General features: G+C 40.1%; 1 protein-coding gene across 1 annotated transcript in view; it reads left to right on the top strand.

The window, feature by feature from the left end:
- Positions 1 to 15,289, top strand: part of ATM (ATM serine/threonine kinase) — a 78,847-nt gene extending 63,558 nt beyond the window's left edge. The window contains exons 49-62 of the mRNA XM_063305809.1: positions 435 to 642; positions 2,141 to 2,245; positions 2,810 to 2,968; positions 3,208 to 3,346; positions 4,124 to 4,206; positions 4,373 to 4,513; positions 5,160 to 5,276; positions 6,952 to 7,101; positions 8,248 to 8,413; positions 9,362 to 9,448; positions 11,009 to 11,123; positions 11,359 to 11,422; positions 13,494 to 13,630; positions 13,710 to 15,289. Of these exons, the coding sequence (XP_063161879.1) occupies positions 435 to 642; positions 2,141 to 2,245; positions 2,810 to 2,968; positions 3,208 to 3,346; positions 4,124 to 4,206; positions 4,373 to 4,513; positions 5,160 to 5,276; positions 6,952 to 7,101; positions 8,248 to 8,413; positions 9,362 to 9,448; positions 11,009 to 11,123; positions 11,359 to 11,422; positions 13,494 to 13,630; positions 13,710 to 13,893 (1,855 nt within the window). The 3' untranslated portion in view covers positions 13,894 to 15,289. The remainder of the gene's footprint in view (positions 1 to 434; positions 643 to 2,140; positions 2,246 to 2,809; positions 2,969 to 3,207; positions 3,347 to 4,123; positions 4,207 to 4,372; positions 4,514 to 5,159; positions 5,277 to 6,951; positions 7,102 to 8,247; positions 8,414 to 9,361; positions 9,449 to 11,008; positions 11,124 to 11,358; positions 11,423 to 13,493; positions 13,631 to 13,709) is intronic.
- Positions 15,290 to 16,421: the final 1,132 nt, after the last annotated feature.

Genomic DNA, 16,421 nt, shown 5'->3' with positions numbered 1-16,421 from the left:
TTGCAATAAATGACCATGGACATCATGGTATTTTCAAACACTAAGATGGCATCCAAGCACGATTTTTAAATAATGATAGTAAAATTAAAAATGGTGGTACCATGTGAGATAGCTAATTCTATGTTCCTCAATAAGATTTCTTGAGATTTTAGCTATTTGAAATTTTTAAGTACAACTTTTTTCTTTCTATTCTTTGGACGTTTTCACATAATAGTCTCCATTCCTTAAAAAGGCTGCAGGTATGCATACCAACACTACTGTAATGGAAAAGAAGTTAAGATGGCCCTGCATTTTATCTCAGAACTCTTTAATTTTACTGTATTATCCTGGAATCTGATATTCTGATATTTGACAACATGAGTTTCTTACAGGAAGGTGCCTTTAAGCAGATTGTTTTAGGGTGGTGGCTTTATTTCTCACTTTGTATTGCTTAGATATACTGTGAAAGTCCAGCGGGAGCTGGAAATTGATGAATGTGAAATTCGCGCACTGGGAGAAGATCGTAAGCGTTTCTTATGCAAAGCAGTTGAGAACTACATTATGTGCTTATTGAGTGGGGAGGAGCATGACATGTGGATCTTCCGTCTCTGTTCTCTTTGGCTTGAGAATGCTGGACTTGCTGAAGTCAATGCAATGATTCAGGTTGGTCTTGCTGAAGTCTTTTTCAGCTTCATATTGAGGGCCAGTTTGGTGTAGTGGTTAAGGCACCAAGCCTCAAGCAGTAAATGGGGAACCAGGAGACTGAGTTCTAGTCCCGCATTAAGCATGAAGCCAGTTGGGTGACCTTGGGCCCATCACTCCCTCGCAACCCTAGGAAGCAGGCAATTGCAAATCACTTCCAAAAGATATTGCCAAGAAAACTGCAGGGATTTGTCCAGGTAGTTGCCAGGAGTCAATGCTGACTTGAAACATCAAAAAAAGGAAGGGATGGGAAGGGAAGGGAAGGGAAGGGAAGGGATGGGATTGAGGCTGAATCTAGGGCCAGCTGCTTTTATGTTGAGAACTTTTGATTTGGATCCTAAGCCTGTTTCATGTAAATCCAGCTTTTGTAAATCTTTCCACAGACCTATGCATGTTATCAGTTGCACAGTTCAAACTTGGTTTGGATTTTACACATTATGGTTTTGTGCATATGTATGCTACATGTACAGTTTATCAAAAGCAGGACAGATTTGTATGGTATTATTTCATTATTGTTGCTGGTGTCCATTGGACAAACTATAGTTGATTAGTATGAAGGATACTATCTTGTTTCTCTACCATATAGAGAAATTATTAGAACCAAAGCATTGCATTTGGCACACTCCCCATTTCTTCATCCTCATTCTCATTATGTCTGCCTTACTTCCATCCCTCTGTAGTGGAGAGAAAGGAAACATCCAAAGAGGTTCAGATATAAGAGATCTGCCAGTCTAGATAGTAACCACTATTGTATTTGCATGACTTTCTTAGGAATACAGGTACTCCTCAGTTAACAACCCTAATTAGCAACTTCATCGCTAAGCGAAGTGGTCGTTAAGCAAAACATTACGTGACTGTGCCAACTTACAACAGCACTTCTAGCAGTCCCAGTTGCAGTCGTTAAGCGAATTACCCATGGTTGTTAAGCGAAACACCATGTGACTGCAACTTGCTACTTCCTGCCAGCTTCACCATTGACTTTGCTTGTCAAAAGCTGGCAGGAAGGTTGCAAATGGCAATCACATGACCATGGAATGCTGCAACCATTGTTAAATGCATGAGAGTTGCCAAGTGCCCAAATCACGATCATGTGACCATGGGGACGCTGCAGCGGTCATAAGCGCGAGGACCAGTTGCAAGTCACTTTTTTCAGCGCTGACGTAACTTTGAACAGTCACTAAACATATGGTCGTTAAGCAAGGACTAACTGTACTCTTGATCCCAAGATCAGATTGGTATAATCAATTATTTTATTTTGTTGAAAAGATAATGATGTTTACACATTTAATTGATGAGAAATATGTAATAGTAACAGATGATAGCTATTCTGTCTGTCATTCATAAAGTTTATGTAAACATCTTGCAACTGTAAAGATGTCTGCAGATAGATGTTTAAATACTAAATACACTTTCCTATTGTTTTGTTCTCTATTTTACATGCTCTTCTGCTGCACAACAGAAGGGGGCACAGAAAATCCCATCCTACAAATTCTTGCCACTGATGTACCAGCTGGCTGCTCGAATGGGAACCAGGATGACTGGGTTTCATGAGATTTTGAATAATGTAATTGACCTTCAGTTGTAATGTCTCTTCCCCATTTACAAATATGTTATAGAATTTTTGTTTGGATATTAAGTAGGTGTGATAGGAGAGTGTAGGATTTTTGTCTTAGAATATATGTAGACAGAGTTGGTAAAAAACTTCATACAACAGATCGTTGCAGTAGCACTACATTGCTTTAGATATTTTTGAGAATGCTAAAGGATTTCCTTGATTTATAACAGGGTCAAACGTCTTTGTCAAGAAATACTCTCTGTGATGTACAGTATGTCACATCAGTTAAATGTTTTTGGTGATGTGCTGGGAGGTCACACTCCAAAAAGTACTGTAAGTGGAACTGGGACAAAAACTAACTTTTATCTAATGTAAATGTAGTGAAAATCATACTGAATTAACTACAACTAATGTAAACCTTTAGAAAGGAGCCATACATAAGGCTTTCAGGAGCCATATGTACTTCTGGGATAAGCATATTAAGCATTACAGTTGAAGCTTTGATGCTTGTTTAATGTTTAGTTCACATTTTATTTTAAAAACCCAACTTTTTCAATATTTTTACTTAAATAGCTTATAGCAAGAATTTCTCTCGACCATCCACATCACACTTTGTTTATCATTCTGGCATTGGCAAATGCCAACAAGGATGAACTTCTGATCAAGCCAGAAATGGCCAGAAGAAGTGGGCTAATAAAAAATGTGCCAAAAGAAACATCTCCTCTTGACATGGTACTTAAATTTAACTGTATTTGTATTATTTGGGATTGTAAAAAATACTAAGTTGTTAGAGGGATCATTGGGTATGTTGTCTGCTTTGATGATGATGATGACGACGACGATGACATGAATTTTCTCTCCAGCAACGTATTCTGTTTCCTAATATCAGATTTATTTTAAGTCTTTGATTAATTTTATTTTTGCATTTGAATTGCATTTTTAACTTCCTTTTTAAAAAACTGATCATACAGGATCGAATGGCGGCTGCTAGCAGTATCATTAACACTGTAAAACGCAAAAGACCTGATATGGTGGTAAAGGTTGAAGCCCTTTGTGATGCCTATATTACTTTGGCAAACATGGATGCAACTTCCTGGAAATTCCACAGAAGTAAGAATTTGGGGAATTGGGGATTATTAGGAAGCTTGGAATCAATTCGTTCCTAGTTCAAACCCCGTATTTTACTCAGAGTATATTATTTATGACTGCTGTATGTTGTAAATATTTTTCCCTATTTGCTATGTCCAGGAAATGAGAGTTGATTGATTTGGCAGGGTATAAATACAATAAACAAACAAAGTTAATTAAAATAAATTGGTTAGTAAGGACTAAGTTCAGGTAGTCGTCGACTTATGACCATAGTTGGGACCAGAATTTCCAGCATAAGTCGTTGTGGTCATAAGTCAGGTCACCATGTGACCGGACCCGGTTTTATGACCATTTTTACGGTGATCATTAAGCAAATCCAGCATCCCCAATGGAAGTCTTTTGCTGGTTTTCCTGGAAATTGGCAAAAAGGGTCTCAAATTGTGATCACATGACTGCAGGATGCTGCAACCAGTGGTAAATGTGAGTTGGTTACCAAGCGCCCGAACTGCAATCATGTGACTGCAGGGGTGGTACAATGGTTGTAAGTGCAAGTACAGGTTGTAAAGCACTTTTCCCAAAGCCTTCGTAACTTTGAACCATCGTTAAACGAATGGTTGTAAGTCGAGGACTACCTGTAGGACCTCTGGAATAACTTTCAGTAATATCAGAAATGTATTCTGAACTTCCTCAAAGACTGTTGACAAATTTTCAGAATGACATGGGGTGCTGGTCTTGAAAAGTATATACTCACTCAGTGAACAGATATTTATTAATGTGATGCATGTATTGTTTATTCAGGAGGTATAAATATTCCTTCCGATCAACCTATAACTAAGTTAAAGAATCTAGAAGATGTTGCTGTACCTACCATGGAAATTAAGGTAAATCAATTTGAGTTATTTAAGTCTCAGTAAACATTTTTGCATCATTGTGTTGGGGGTAGCAGAGAAATGAAAACATTTATTGTTCAGGCTGAACATTTCATGTAGGGGATGGACAAATGGCGAAGAATATCTACATTTCATCTAAATTTCTATGTGATTTTAGGTGGATCCTAGTGGCAATTATGAAAATTTGATTACAATAAGATCATTCAAACCAGAATTTCACCTAGCAGGAGGGGTCAATCTGCCCAAAATAATAGATTGTGTTGGATCAGATGGACAACAGAGAAGGCAGCTTGTGAAGGTGAGCTCTCTATTGCATCATGAAATATGAACATGATACATGGATGTGGCACTGTTTTATACTGCTATGGCTATATCACATCAGAATAGGTATGATAAAATGTTCAGACACAAACATAAACACAGTGGAAGTGTACCTCCACTATTAAGCTTATTTCTCATTTGAGGAACATTTTAGCATGGGGATGCACGCATAGAAACATCTATTTCTTCCTCCAGTTGCATTCTGAATTTGCACTGTTGGGTCAGGTTTCTTCCATGTGAATTCCTGTATATATTTATTTCACTGTATTACAGTTCAGGCAATATAGTAGGCATATGATAATGGTAATGATTGAAAAGTTAAGTAATTTTATTAATATATTTGCAATGCATAACAAAGTTTTTCCACACTTTTGAGCAGTTCCAAAGAAAGAAGGTCCATCTAAAATCTCATTCTACTCTAATTTATAATGGAAAGGTAGTTTTACTTCAATGTAGGGATGTGTGGAGATTTCTTTGGGATGATTGCTATCCTCAGCACACTTACATGCATGCAGGTTCCCTTTGCTTCTCTGAACGTTTGTAGGATCAGGTTATATAATTCTGCATTTGCATTCACTCCAGAGACAGTGCTATTCCTGTTGCTTTTCTTGGATCTCTTAAAGGGACGTGATGATCTGAGACAGGATGCTGTCATGCAACAGGTTTTCCAGATGTGCAACACTCTACTACAGCAAGATGCTGAAACCAGAAAGAGAAAACTGACCATCCGCAGATACAAGGCAAGTTTTGCATGAAAATTACCTGCTGTGGATATAAGGTGGGTGCCCTGAATGCAGGACAAACTGCCCCATATAAGACCATTCATTCATCTGCTGTTTCTCAGTAATAACTTCTAGAATTACTGGCAATGGCAGTATCTGAACACCAGGCAAAGCAAGTAGGTTGCCACCCTTCTCCTCCAAAAGAAGTGCTTCTCCTTACTTCTGTCTAGTTTGGAATGACCTCCACAGGCTAGCGGTAATTTTCCAGAGCCTGACAGAGGTCTTGCCCAGCATCTGATGCTTGAGAACCTGCTGCAGATGTAGCCTGGGACCCTTCGATATTCATTCTGCTTCTAATTGGAACAATATCCAAACTTCTCTAGACAGATTACAGTATGATTTAAAAGATTTAAAAAGGAAAATGGTAAATACAATGCAAAAATGATGCAATTAATGCAATTTAACAGTACAGGTATCCTCGACCTATGACCATTCATTTAGCGGCCATTTGAAGTTATGATAGCGCTGAATGAAAGGTGGTTATGACTGGTCTTCGGAGTTCTCCTGGACCCTCACGGACACATGATTGCAATCTGGGTGTTTGGCAACCCGTTTGTCCTAACAGTGAGAATCACAATGAGACGAGGAGTAGTTCTCCAGTGTTTATTACTGCTATATAAAGCAGAATCCTAACAAACTGAAGAAGCATGAGAAAAACCCAGACAGATAAACCCCAAAGGTTAAGGAGGGTCTGATCTGTGTCTCTTTGAATGGCTGCTTAACTCCTCAGTACTACGCATGCGTTTTCCACCCTGGATGGGAGCCCCTTCCTGCTCGCCATCAGTACTCATGACACCGTTCGCACTTATGACCGACTGCCAAGTGCTCCATGATCACGTGGTTGCTATTTGCAACCTTCCCTGCCAACTTCCCCCGGAAGTCAATGGGGAAGCTGGCAGGGAAGGTCACAAGTCACTGGGATAAGTCTCCCCCACCCACATACCCTCCCCCAGCCCCTCTGCCCTCATGCCATGCTGGCCACTCACACACCCCTACGTGTCCTCTCTGACCTATGCCTCTCATGCACCCTCCCCGACCATCCCTCACACCTGGGCCGTGCCTCTCACACACAGCTTTGCTCCCTCCCCCACCCAGCAGCAGCCAGGTACCTGCCTGTGAGCCTGGGACTTGCAACTTCTTGCCGGCTTCTCCACTGACTGGTTGTGGGAAGCCGGCAGGAAGTTGCCTCGCCTAACCACCGTGGGATTCGGTTAATGAAGGCAACTGGGACTGCAGGGATTGCCATCACTAAGCGATGTGGTCGCGCTTTATGGCCGCATTGCTTAGCAATGGAAATTCCATCCCAATTGCCCTTGTAAGTCAAGGACACCTGTATGATCCGATTAAGTAAGCGCACAGAAGATAATAATAATATGTAACACTACATACTGTTTTATGTAAAGTAGCAAATCCACTACTCTAATGTATGAAAGATTAAAGATTGTGCTCAGTCTTTCCCCTCATTGCAGACTAGCTCTAAAACAATAATCAAACAACTTGAGCATGTGCTCTTTCCTTCCCAACTCTTGAGGGTTTTCTTCTACCTTTCCAGTGATAATCACAATTCTGTGTTAGTATGTTCTCTAGTACTTTCTTGATTAACCAGAGATCATATAATCGTCTCCCCCTTTAGGTTGTTCCCCTTTCTCAGAGAAGTGGCGTCTTAGAGTGGTGCACCGGCACAATTCCTTTGGGTGAATTCCTCATCAATACTGACTGCAGTGCTCACAGGCGCTACAGGCCAAGCGACTACAGTAACTTAGACTGCCAAAAGAAAATGATGGTAAGTCCAGTACATTAAATCATGCCAGTTAATGCTCATTCACTTGTAGAAACTGATCATAAGAAAATGGATGGGATTACGGATCTGAGAGTTGTAGAAAAGTGGTTGTCTACACGAGAGAGCATCAGTTTGTAAAACAGTGGTTCAGGATTCATTTAGAAAAGTAACATGACCTCAGAGCCATGTTACCATGTAATATGAATTCAGTCTTTAAACCAGTTTCTTAAATCAAATTTAGCTATGCAGTGGTACAGATGGGTTAAATCCGCCAGATATAATGAAATGATGACACATTGGCACAGTAAAACTAATATAAAATCAACAACAGGAATAATGTGGCACATTCGAATTAACACTGGAAACCCTGATTGTGAGGAGAGCTGTCTTCAGATGGGATACCACCACTGGAAAAAATCCTCTCTTTTGTAGCCAGCCTCCTGCCTTCCCTCACTGTGTGAGATACCTTGAAGAGGGCTTCAGGTGGTGCTCCTATGAATCTGGAAGTCAACTCTGGGAGATGATAATTACTTTTGATAATCTCGTCCCAAGGTTTTTGGCAGTTTAAAACTAAATAAGTACTTTGAGTTGACTCCAGAATGACTGCCTGGCAGTGCAGATGACAAACCCTTGACTGAAGAGGATCCTCCTAATCAGTCCGAGTTAACCGTCCATATGCCCTGAAATTTCTGTACAGTTTTCAATGGCAGCCACTGTAAGTCACTGCAATAATCCAAACAACGTTACCAAGTTCTAGGGCTACTGTATCTGGATTGCAGAACTCCAGAAGACCACCCCATGGCAGCAAAGAGATAAAGAAAATAACTCTTTAATTCCGTCTAGTGGTTGCCTGTTTTTTGGGGCAGGGTGGGGTTGCGGCCCAGATATGGGAGCCCTGCCAAATTCAGTACTGTATCCACTACACCATAGTGTTTCTTTACAATGTTATGTTAGACTATTTAGTGAGTATTTTCACGTGTATTCATACTTCGTAGGAAAGAGGTGTTATTTTCTTGTGCAATTGCAAGGCTAGTTGTATTTGAAAGCATTTTTCACACCATCTTTATTCACACACAAAGGAAACTACACTCAGAATTAACTGGAGAAAGGAAATAACCATCTCTAAACTATTTGTGGTTCCCTTCAAAGGATACACAAAAGAAAGACTTTGAAGAAAAATATACTATTTACATGGATATATGCCAGAATTTTCAACCTGTGTTTCGCTATTTCTGTATGGAAAGATTTTTGGATCCAGCAGTGTGGTTTGAGAAACGGTTGGCATACACTCGTAGTGTTGCCACTTCATCCATAGGTATTATAAAATATAATAAATTGTTTTTGTCAAGCTTCTGTCATATTTATAGTTAAATGAAGAAGTTTTATTCATTCTTTATGAAGAGTTCTTTGCCAGTGGGGTTGCTGTAGACAAGGAGTAGGCAATCTATAGACAACAGTAGGCTATAAATGGAGACAATCTTTTGGTGATTTAACGTTTGGGAGTGGGAAAACCTATAATAGTAAAGTGGCTCTTTGGAAATCTGGGCAAAGGCAGTTTTTTTCCTTTTTGTCCTGAGGGGCGGGTGGGTGTTGTATTATTTTAAACTAGGGGCTGGCAGCCTTTAGATGGCCAGCAGTAGGGTTTTGTGTGGCAGGATGGAATTGCTGAGATACTGGAAAAGCATAAGAAGTCTAAAGAACAAAAGGCAGGGTATGAAGCAGTGTATGGATATAGTGGAAGCAAGTTTTACAAGAAGAGAACAAGAAGTACAGTGTGTGGTATGTAACCTAGTTTTAGCTGTTTCTTTGGCTTACTATTTCTTACTCCTTTTCTGCGCTATGCATAATGTTGCTTACCCTGAAAAGAAATAGAGTGATGGTTACATATGTTGTTCTGATGCATGTTTTTGAACGAGTATCTCCTGGATTTTGTACACTGTTATGTACACTTACTGGATCTGGAATTTAAAATGAACATGTTGTATATATTATCTATACAAAAGAGTAATTATATGAAAATATTTGATACTCTGTACCAGAGCTGCATACAGATCTAACTATTAGCTATTAGCTATCTGCACTTCTTTATTCCCCATGAAAAGATACATCTGAAAATCAGGGCATTATTGGAGTATTAGATTGACTTGCTAGATTATGATGAGGAAGGAAAAAAAACCCACTCTTTGCATTTGCGGTAGGCTTTCAAAAAGAAAAGACTGGGTGCAAGCACCTCTTGATTAATTTTGTGATATTTCCATTTCAGTTGGCTACATACTTGGTCTAGGAGACAGACATGTACAGAATATTCTGTTAGATGAAGAAAGTGCAGAACTTGTACACATTGATCTAGGTATGTACCAAAAAAAAAAGGGGATCAGGTGTTTAGATTTTAACGTGAGTCCCATTCAGGCATTATAGAAACAGGAGGATTCACCATTCTAATTAACTGTGATCTTGCCAACCTCTTTCTCCTGTGTATGTTAACACACAACATGGTTGCCTGAAGAAGAAAAGCCTTCACATGTAGGAAATGGTACATCATTGCTTGCACTAAGGCTTTTCACCTGAAGGATAAAGACATCACATGAGCAATACTGATGTGAGGAGGGAGCAGAACAATTCTTCTCCGTTTCTAAACATCTGCAAAGAGCTTTACCATTGATTGAGTCATAGTGGAAGCTACAGTGTAAGATGATAAAAAATTATGTCAAAAAAATGAAAAAACCTGTATCATGCACTCCAGAAACATAGAGCAGATTGGTTATATTTTTCCTTGCCCTTTTCTTTGAAAAGACACTACAGGTAGTCCTTGACATATGATGGCAATTGGGACTGGAATTTCTGTCACTAAGTGATGCAGTCATAAAGTACAACCGCATCGCTTAGCAATGGCAATCCCTGCAGTCCTGGTTGCCATTGTCAGCTGAATCCCATGGTCATTAGGCGAGGGAACTTCCTGCTGGCTTCCCACAACCAAGTCAGTGGGGAAGCTGGCAGGAAGTTGCAAGACCCAGGTGGCTCGAAAGCAGGCAAGCAGATAAGTGGCTGCCGCCGGATGGGGGAGGGTGCGAGGGTGCACTGCAGCAAGGGTTGGGGAGGGTGCGTGAAGGTGGGGTGCACGAGGGTACGAGGAAGGTGCAGTGAGGGTCAGGGAGGAGGTGCAAGGGTGGCATGGCGAGGCTCAGGGAGGGTGCACAGGGGGGTGCGAGGGAGGCACAGCAAGGGTCAGGGAGGGTGCAAGAGACGGACAGGGAGGGTGCACGGGGTGCATAAGTGGCAGGGAGGTACGAGAACGTGTGAGAAGGGTGCATGGAGGTGTGCGAATGGCTGGCATAAGCAGGAGGGTGGGGGACGGTGCGCAGGTAGAGACTTACCCAGTGACTCGCAACCTTCTCTGCCGGCTTCCCCACTGACTTTCTAGGGAAGCTGGCAGGGAAGGTTGCAAAAGGCGATCATGTCATCATGGGGTGCCACAAAAGATCACAAGTGCGAGCCAGTTGCCAAGCACCCAGATCGCAATCACGTGTCCCGGGGGGGGGGGTGCTGGGATGGCTGGAACTCCAAGGACCAGTCATAATCACCATTCATTCAGTGCCATCATGACTTTGAATGGTCATAAATCGAGGGTTACCTGTAATTTAATAGTTGATAAAAATACTGTATGTATTGTTACCCCACTGCTGCAATCAACTGTATTTCCTGCCTTTAAATATATATATATATATATATATTCTCCTGTTCTATTGGTGCAAACAGTCTTGATAAATTTCAAGCGGTAGGGATATAGCCCAGAAAAATGTGTTTGGTGACAAACAGCAATGTCTCTAAATTGACAGTCAGTTCAAACAACGGCACAATGCAGCAAGCTTAACCCGGTGACCTTTGACTTCTGTTTTCTCTTCTCCACCAGGAGTTGCTTTTGAGCAAGGCAAAATCCTTCCTACCCCAGAGACTGTACCTTTTAGGTTAACAAGAGACATAGTCGATGGCATGGGCATTGCTGGTGTTGAGGGGGTCTTCAGGAGGTAAAGTACATAATATGTACTCCTTTTGAAGCATTTTAGCATTACTTATGCCAGAATTTCAGTTGTTACAGTTCGGGAAATTGAGTTGGTAAGAATTATTTTCATTTTTAAAATGTGGCCCATGGAAGCCAATTGTAAACTTTACTACTAACCAGAAAAATACATTGTAATGTTTTTTATAACAGTTAAAATGGAAATTGGCTTTGAAATTGAAATCTATTTGGAAATCTTTTAGATGCTGTGAAAAAACAATGAATGTTATGAGAAATTCTCAAGAAGCCTTGCTAACTATTGTAGATGTAAGTATTTCTTGGCTGCATATAAAATGCTGAAAGTAATTTTTACATTAAAACCTTCCATCCATTTAAATGTTCTTTGGTGCATTGGACCACTATACCCCATATTCAACACTTTGTATCACAAAGGACATCTTCACTTAAAATTTCTGATTATTCTTCCATCTCAGTGAATATTGAAATGGAAGTAATATAATTTACAAGTAGTACATTATTACTGAAACATGTTAATGTCATTCTGAATTCATGTTCCAATAAAGCAGAATTATAATGCAAGAACTGTTAGATTGACATTCAATCATTTTAACACAAAGTATAAGAAAAAAGCAACAGGCCAATCTGGAAAGGCAATGCAGACAGCTCTTCAGGTTGTATTGCTTTGCACCTAATGATTCAAGGAGATGTAAGCAGCAGCATAGGCAACAGACTCCAGAAAACAGACAATATTTTATGAATTTACTATGAATCATGTTGGAACTTTCAATTAAGTGCTAAGAGGCTGTATCTATATCATCCATCTATCCATCCATCCAAACTGTGAAGGACTGTATGGATAACTGGAAAGCACAAAGACGGGGCAGCATTTGGGGGTCTTGGGGACATAAGAATATAAGCAATAGCCTGCTGGATTGGATCCCTAGCCCATCTAGTCCAGCGTCTGTTCTCACAGTGGCCAACCAACTACACAAAGAAGCCCACTAGTTTCCCAGCAGAATACCTTCAGAGGCAGGCATGCTGCCATCAAGGCTGATGGCCATTGATCCCCAGGACTTCCATGAATTGGTCCAACCCTTTTTTGAAACCAATCAAGCTGGTAACCAGCACACATCTCATGGTAGCGAATTCCAAAGTTGAATTACATGTTGTGTAAAAAAATACTTCCTTTTGTCTGTCGTGATCCTTCCTTCCTTCCTTCCTTCCTTCCTTCCTTCCTTCCTTCCTTCCTTCCTTCCTTCCTTCCTTCCTTCCTTCCTTCCTTCCTTCCTTCCTTCCTTCCTTCCTTCCTTCCTTCCCCTTCCTTCCTTAACTTAACTTAACTTATTTTCTATCCTGCCTTTATTATTTTTATAAATAACTCAAGGTGGCAAACATACCTAATGCTCCTTCCTCCTCCTATTTTCCCCACAACAGCAACCCTGTGAGGTGAGTTGGGCTGAGAGAGAGTGAGTGGCCCAAGGTCACCCAGCCAGCTTTCATGCCTAAAGCGGGATTAGGATTCAATCATTGGGTGACCGCTAGTTATAGTTCTGAGAGCCAGTGTGGTTAAAGCACTGGGCTTTAACCACATAGTTAACCAGTGCTTTATGAACTATGTGGTTAAAGCACTGGGCTAGAAAAAGGGAGGCCATGAGTTCTAGTCCTGGCTTAGGCGCAAAGCCAGCTGGATGACCTTGAGCCAGTGGTGCGCTCTCAGCCCTTGGAAGAAGGCGATGGCAAACCACTTCCAAAAACCTTGCCAAGAAAACTGCCAAGGGACTTGTCCAGGCAGTCTCTGAGAATTGGACATGATCGAATGGATTAAAAAAAAAGTTATAGTTCTATATATGGGAAGAGGAAAACAGCTATAATGTCCACTATATACGAGGAAGAACTCATATATTCAATCAAGTGTTGGTTTGTGAGGGAATTGCAGTCTCCTTTCCAGAACCAAGTTGCTATAAATATAAACAAACAGGAAAAGTACCATATATTTTACAGCCATAAAATTCTTGAATGAGCATTCTTTTTCCTGTCAGTCAACAGTGAATAACGGCCAGTAACAAAATACAACATTTGGGATTGCAGATTGATGCAAGATTCTCTCTATATATTTGACTTGGTTATTTGTTGTTGTTGTTAGTTGCCGTTGGGTCGTGTACGACTCACGGCGACCCCATGTATAACAGAACGAAATGCTGTTCAGTCTTGTGCCATATGAATTTATGTGTTGAACAACTCTGAATTTTGGCCAGAATGCCAGTTTAAAAATTACGCTAGACAGATAGAGCTAATACAGTGCTGAATACAGTGCTGTAAGAGATGGGCAGTGGAAAGCTCTGCTTAGAAACATAATTGTGTCTCTTTTGATATTTAGGTGCTTCTATATGACCCTCTTTTTGACTGGACCATGAATCCTTTGAAAGCTTTATATCTGCAGCAAAGGTCAGAGGATGAGGCCGATGTCAGCTCCAGCTTCAGCAGTGCTGATCAAGGATGTAACAAAAAAGCAAAGTAAGGGCAAGTTTTATTACTATTTTGTATTTATGAATTGACATCTCTATACTTCCTAAAACCCTTGTTTCCTTTTCAGTGGGGAAAACCAGTTGTTCAATAAAGTGGCAGAGCGTGTCTTGATACGACTTCAGGAGAAGCTCAAAGGAATGGAAGAAGGTACAGTGCTCAGTGTGGTTGGCCAGGTGAACTTCCTCATACAGCAAGCCATGGACCCAAAAAATCTTAGCCGCCTCTTCCCAGGGTGGAAACCTTGGGTATGAAAATTCACGGCTGGTTTTTAATGAGTAGAAAACGGAATCGAATTGACCTTCAGAAGCAGCTACAAATCATTTTAATGGTTCCTAATGAAAAAATAGAGTATAAATATATTACTTGGGAAGTGTTGAATCAAAACGTTTCACTGTATTGCAGTTATTCCAGTGTGATGAAAGCAGCACCAGGGTTGTGCTGCAAGCCCTGCCCACTTTTTCTACATGTGTTGCAATGTTGTGCAGCTGCCCCAATGAGGTAGAGCTTGCAGTGCAGCGCTTGCTTTCATCTTTCTAATGAAAGCAGTGAGATCGTATGGATGCCCCAGAAAGATTTCTCTTTTGCTTGGATTCGTGTACTAGGGACATGGTTTCCTTGGTCTTACATCCAGAAAAGAATTTCAGGAAATGAACAGTGTTGTAATTTGCTTTAACAAAAAGAACATAGTTTTCAGTAAGCTGCACTCATTGTAGTAACTCTTGTTTCTGCTGTGTTTAAAATGATTGGAACTGACTTCAACCCTGTTAGTGCAATATACACAATGGTTACCTTGCCTTTCTGCTGTACATTGGGTTTCATGGAAGGACTACCACAGAACTGACAGGAATGTACTCAAGATAAAAATGTGCATCATCCTTGCATGGTAATGATGACATTGTGCATCTGGCTGCAGAAATATTTAGGAATCTGATTTATAGTTTGTATAGGCTGTATTTAAAATTGTGTTTTGTTTTAAAGCAGATGACAAGAAATTCTATTTTTATATATACTGTATGTGGTTCTGAAGGCAGTAACATTTCAAAAGGAAGAAAAGTAGGAACTCAAAATAATATGTATAATCAGAAATCATTCTATAGTGCTAAATAGTGGATTATTTTACATTATTACTAAAGAGTGCAGTTCTTTGGCTTGAGAAACATAAACAAGTATAATCTATCCCACTTCATGCTATAATGGGGGGAGGGGCTTTTCCTTTTTTACAAATAAATGTGGATATAGATTTCTTACAAACAGAATAATTCCAATGAAAGTTTTAATTTATGTCCAGCATGTAAACTTGTTCTTTATCATGGAAATGGTGGCCTTATTCTACATTTCATTATTGATTAAATCCAGTTCAGTAATAAGCTAATCCTTTTGGTCTCAACTCATATATGCACTTTGGAACCTGGAAGAAATTGCTGATGGAACTTTGCAAATTAAAATATATTATAAACATTGATACGTGAAAATGCTACTTTTCTTTTTCTTTTTTAGAATTCATGCACTATTCATGTGGAAGTATTTCTTTTATTTGCTTTGTACTGGACTCTGTAATGTTTGTGTATTGGTATGCTGTAAAATGCTGAGGTCCAAAAGAAAGTAACTTTTTTAATGTGCAATAAAGCCAAATTTCTTTTGAACATGCATTTGTCTGCATATCTATTTATTAGAGTTTATTATTGTGCAAAGCCATAAAAGGAACTGGACGAATGTTGTCTATTTGCCTTTAAATTGATATGAGGAAGGTGTATTCCTAAAATTGTAGCTGACAAGATGGGAAGGCTAATCTTTCAGTTGAGCTACTCTGAATACTCAACTTTTCCTGCTACTGAATTTTTATTAAATTATTTAAATGCTTTATATATTTTTATTTTGAAACATTTCTATGAAGAGTAATGTCTTTATAACTTTCACTGTTGTATGGGGAATTGTCTTTAGTACAAGAGAAAAGTCTCAATTGTGCAGCAAACACAAGCATGCAAAATACAGTTGTAATCAAAATTATTAAACCCCCATTGCAAATCAGGTTGTCAAAATGTACAGACTTTCAGCTGTTTGCAGTGAAAAAATCAGACAAAAGCAATTGAAAATGCTCAACACAACAAATGCTTCAAGTGGTGTCCCCAAAGTCAACTGAAAATGCAACTTATCATGACTTCTCCAGTCTCAAAATTATTCAACCACTTCATGGCAAGCACCTTCAGTACTTAGTAGAGCACCCTTTTGCTGTTATGACCTGCTGCAAACGAGATGCACAGCCAGACACCAGCTTCCGGCAGCGTTCCTGAGGGATCTTCATGAGCAATGGCCTCCAGTTCAGTAATATTCTTTGGTTTGCATGCTGCAACAGCCTTCTTCAAATCCCACCAGAGATTTTCTTTGGGGTTCAAGTCAGGTGACTGCGATGGCCACTGTAGAATCTTCCAGGACTTCTTCTGCATCCAAGCCCTAGTGGAACTTGAGGTATGCTTGGGATCATTGTCCTGTTGGAAGGTCCAATGACGCCCAAGCTTCAGCTTCCTTACAGACAGCATGACATTTTCTCCTAGGATTTCCTGATACTTCAGTGAATTCATCTTGCTGTCCACACACTGCAGGTTTCCAGTGCCAGAGGATGCAAAGCAGCCCCAGAGCATCACCCGGCCACCACCATGCTTAACTGTAGGCAGAGTGTTCTTTTCAGCATATGCCTCATTCTTCTTCCACCAGACATACCGCTGATCCATCGGGCCGAAAAGTTCTAGTTTTGTTTCATCGCTCCACAGAACAGAATCCC

Source organism: Candoia aspera, chromosome 5, assembly GCF_035149785.1.
Source record: "Candoia aspera isolate rCanAsp1 chromosome 5, rCanAsp1.hap2, whole genome shotgun sequence".
Lineage (NCBI taxonomy): Eukaryota > Metazoa > Chordata > Lepidosauria > Squamata > Boidae > Candoia > Candoia aspera.
Note: the sequence above shows the minus strand (reverse complement) of the source record. Positions and strands in the feature narration are given on the sequence as shown.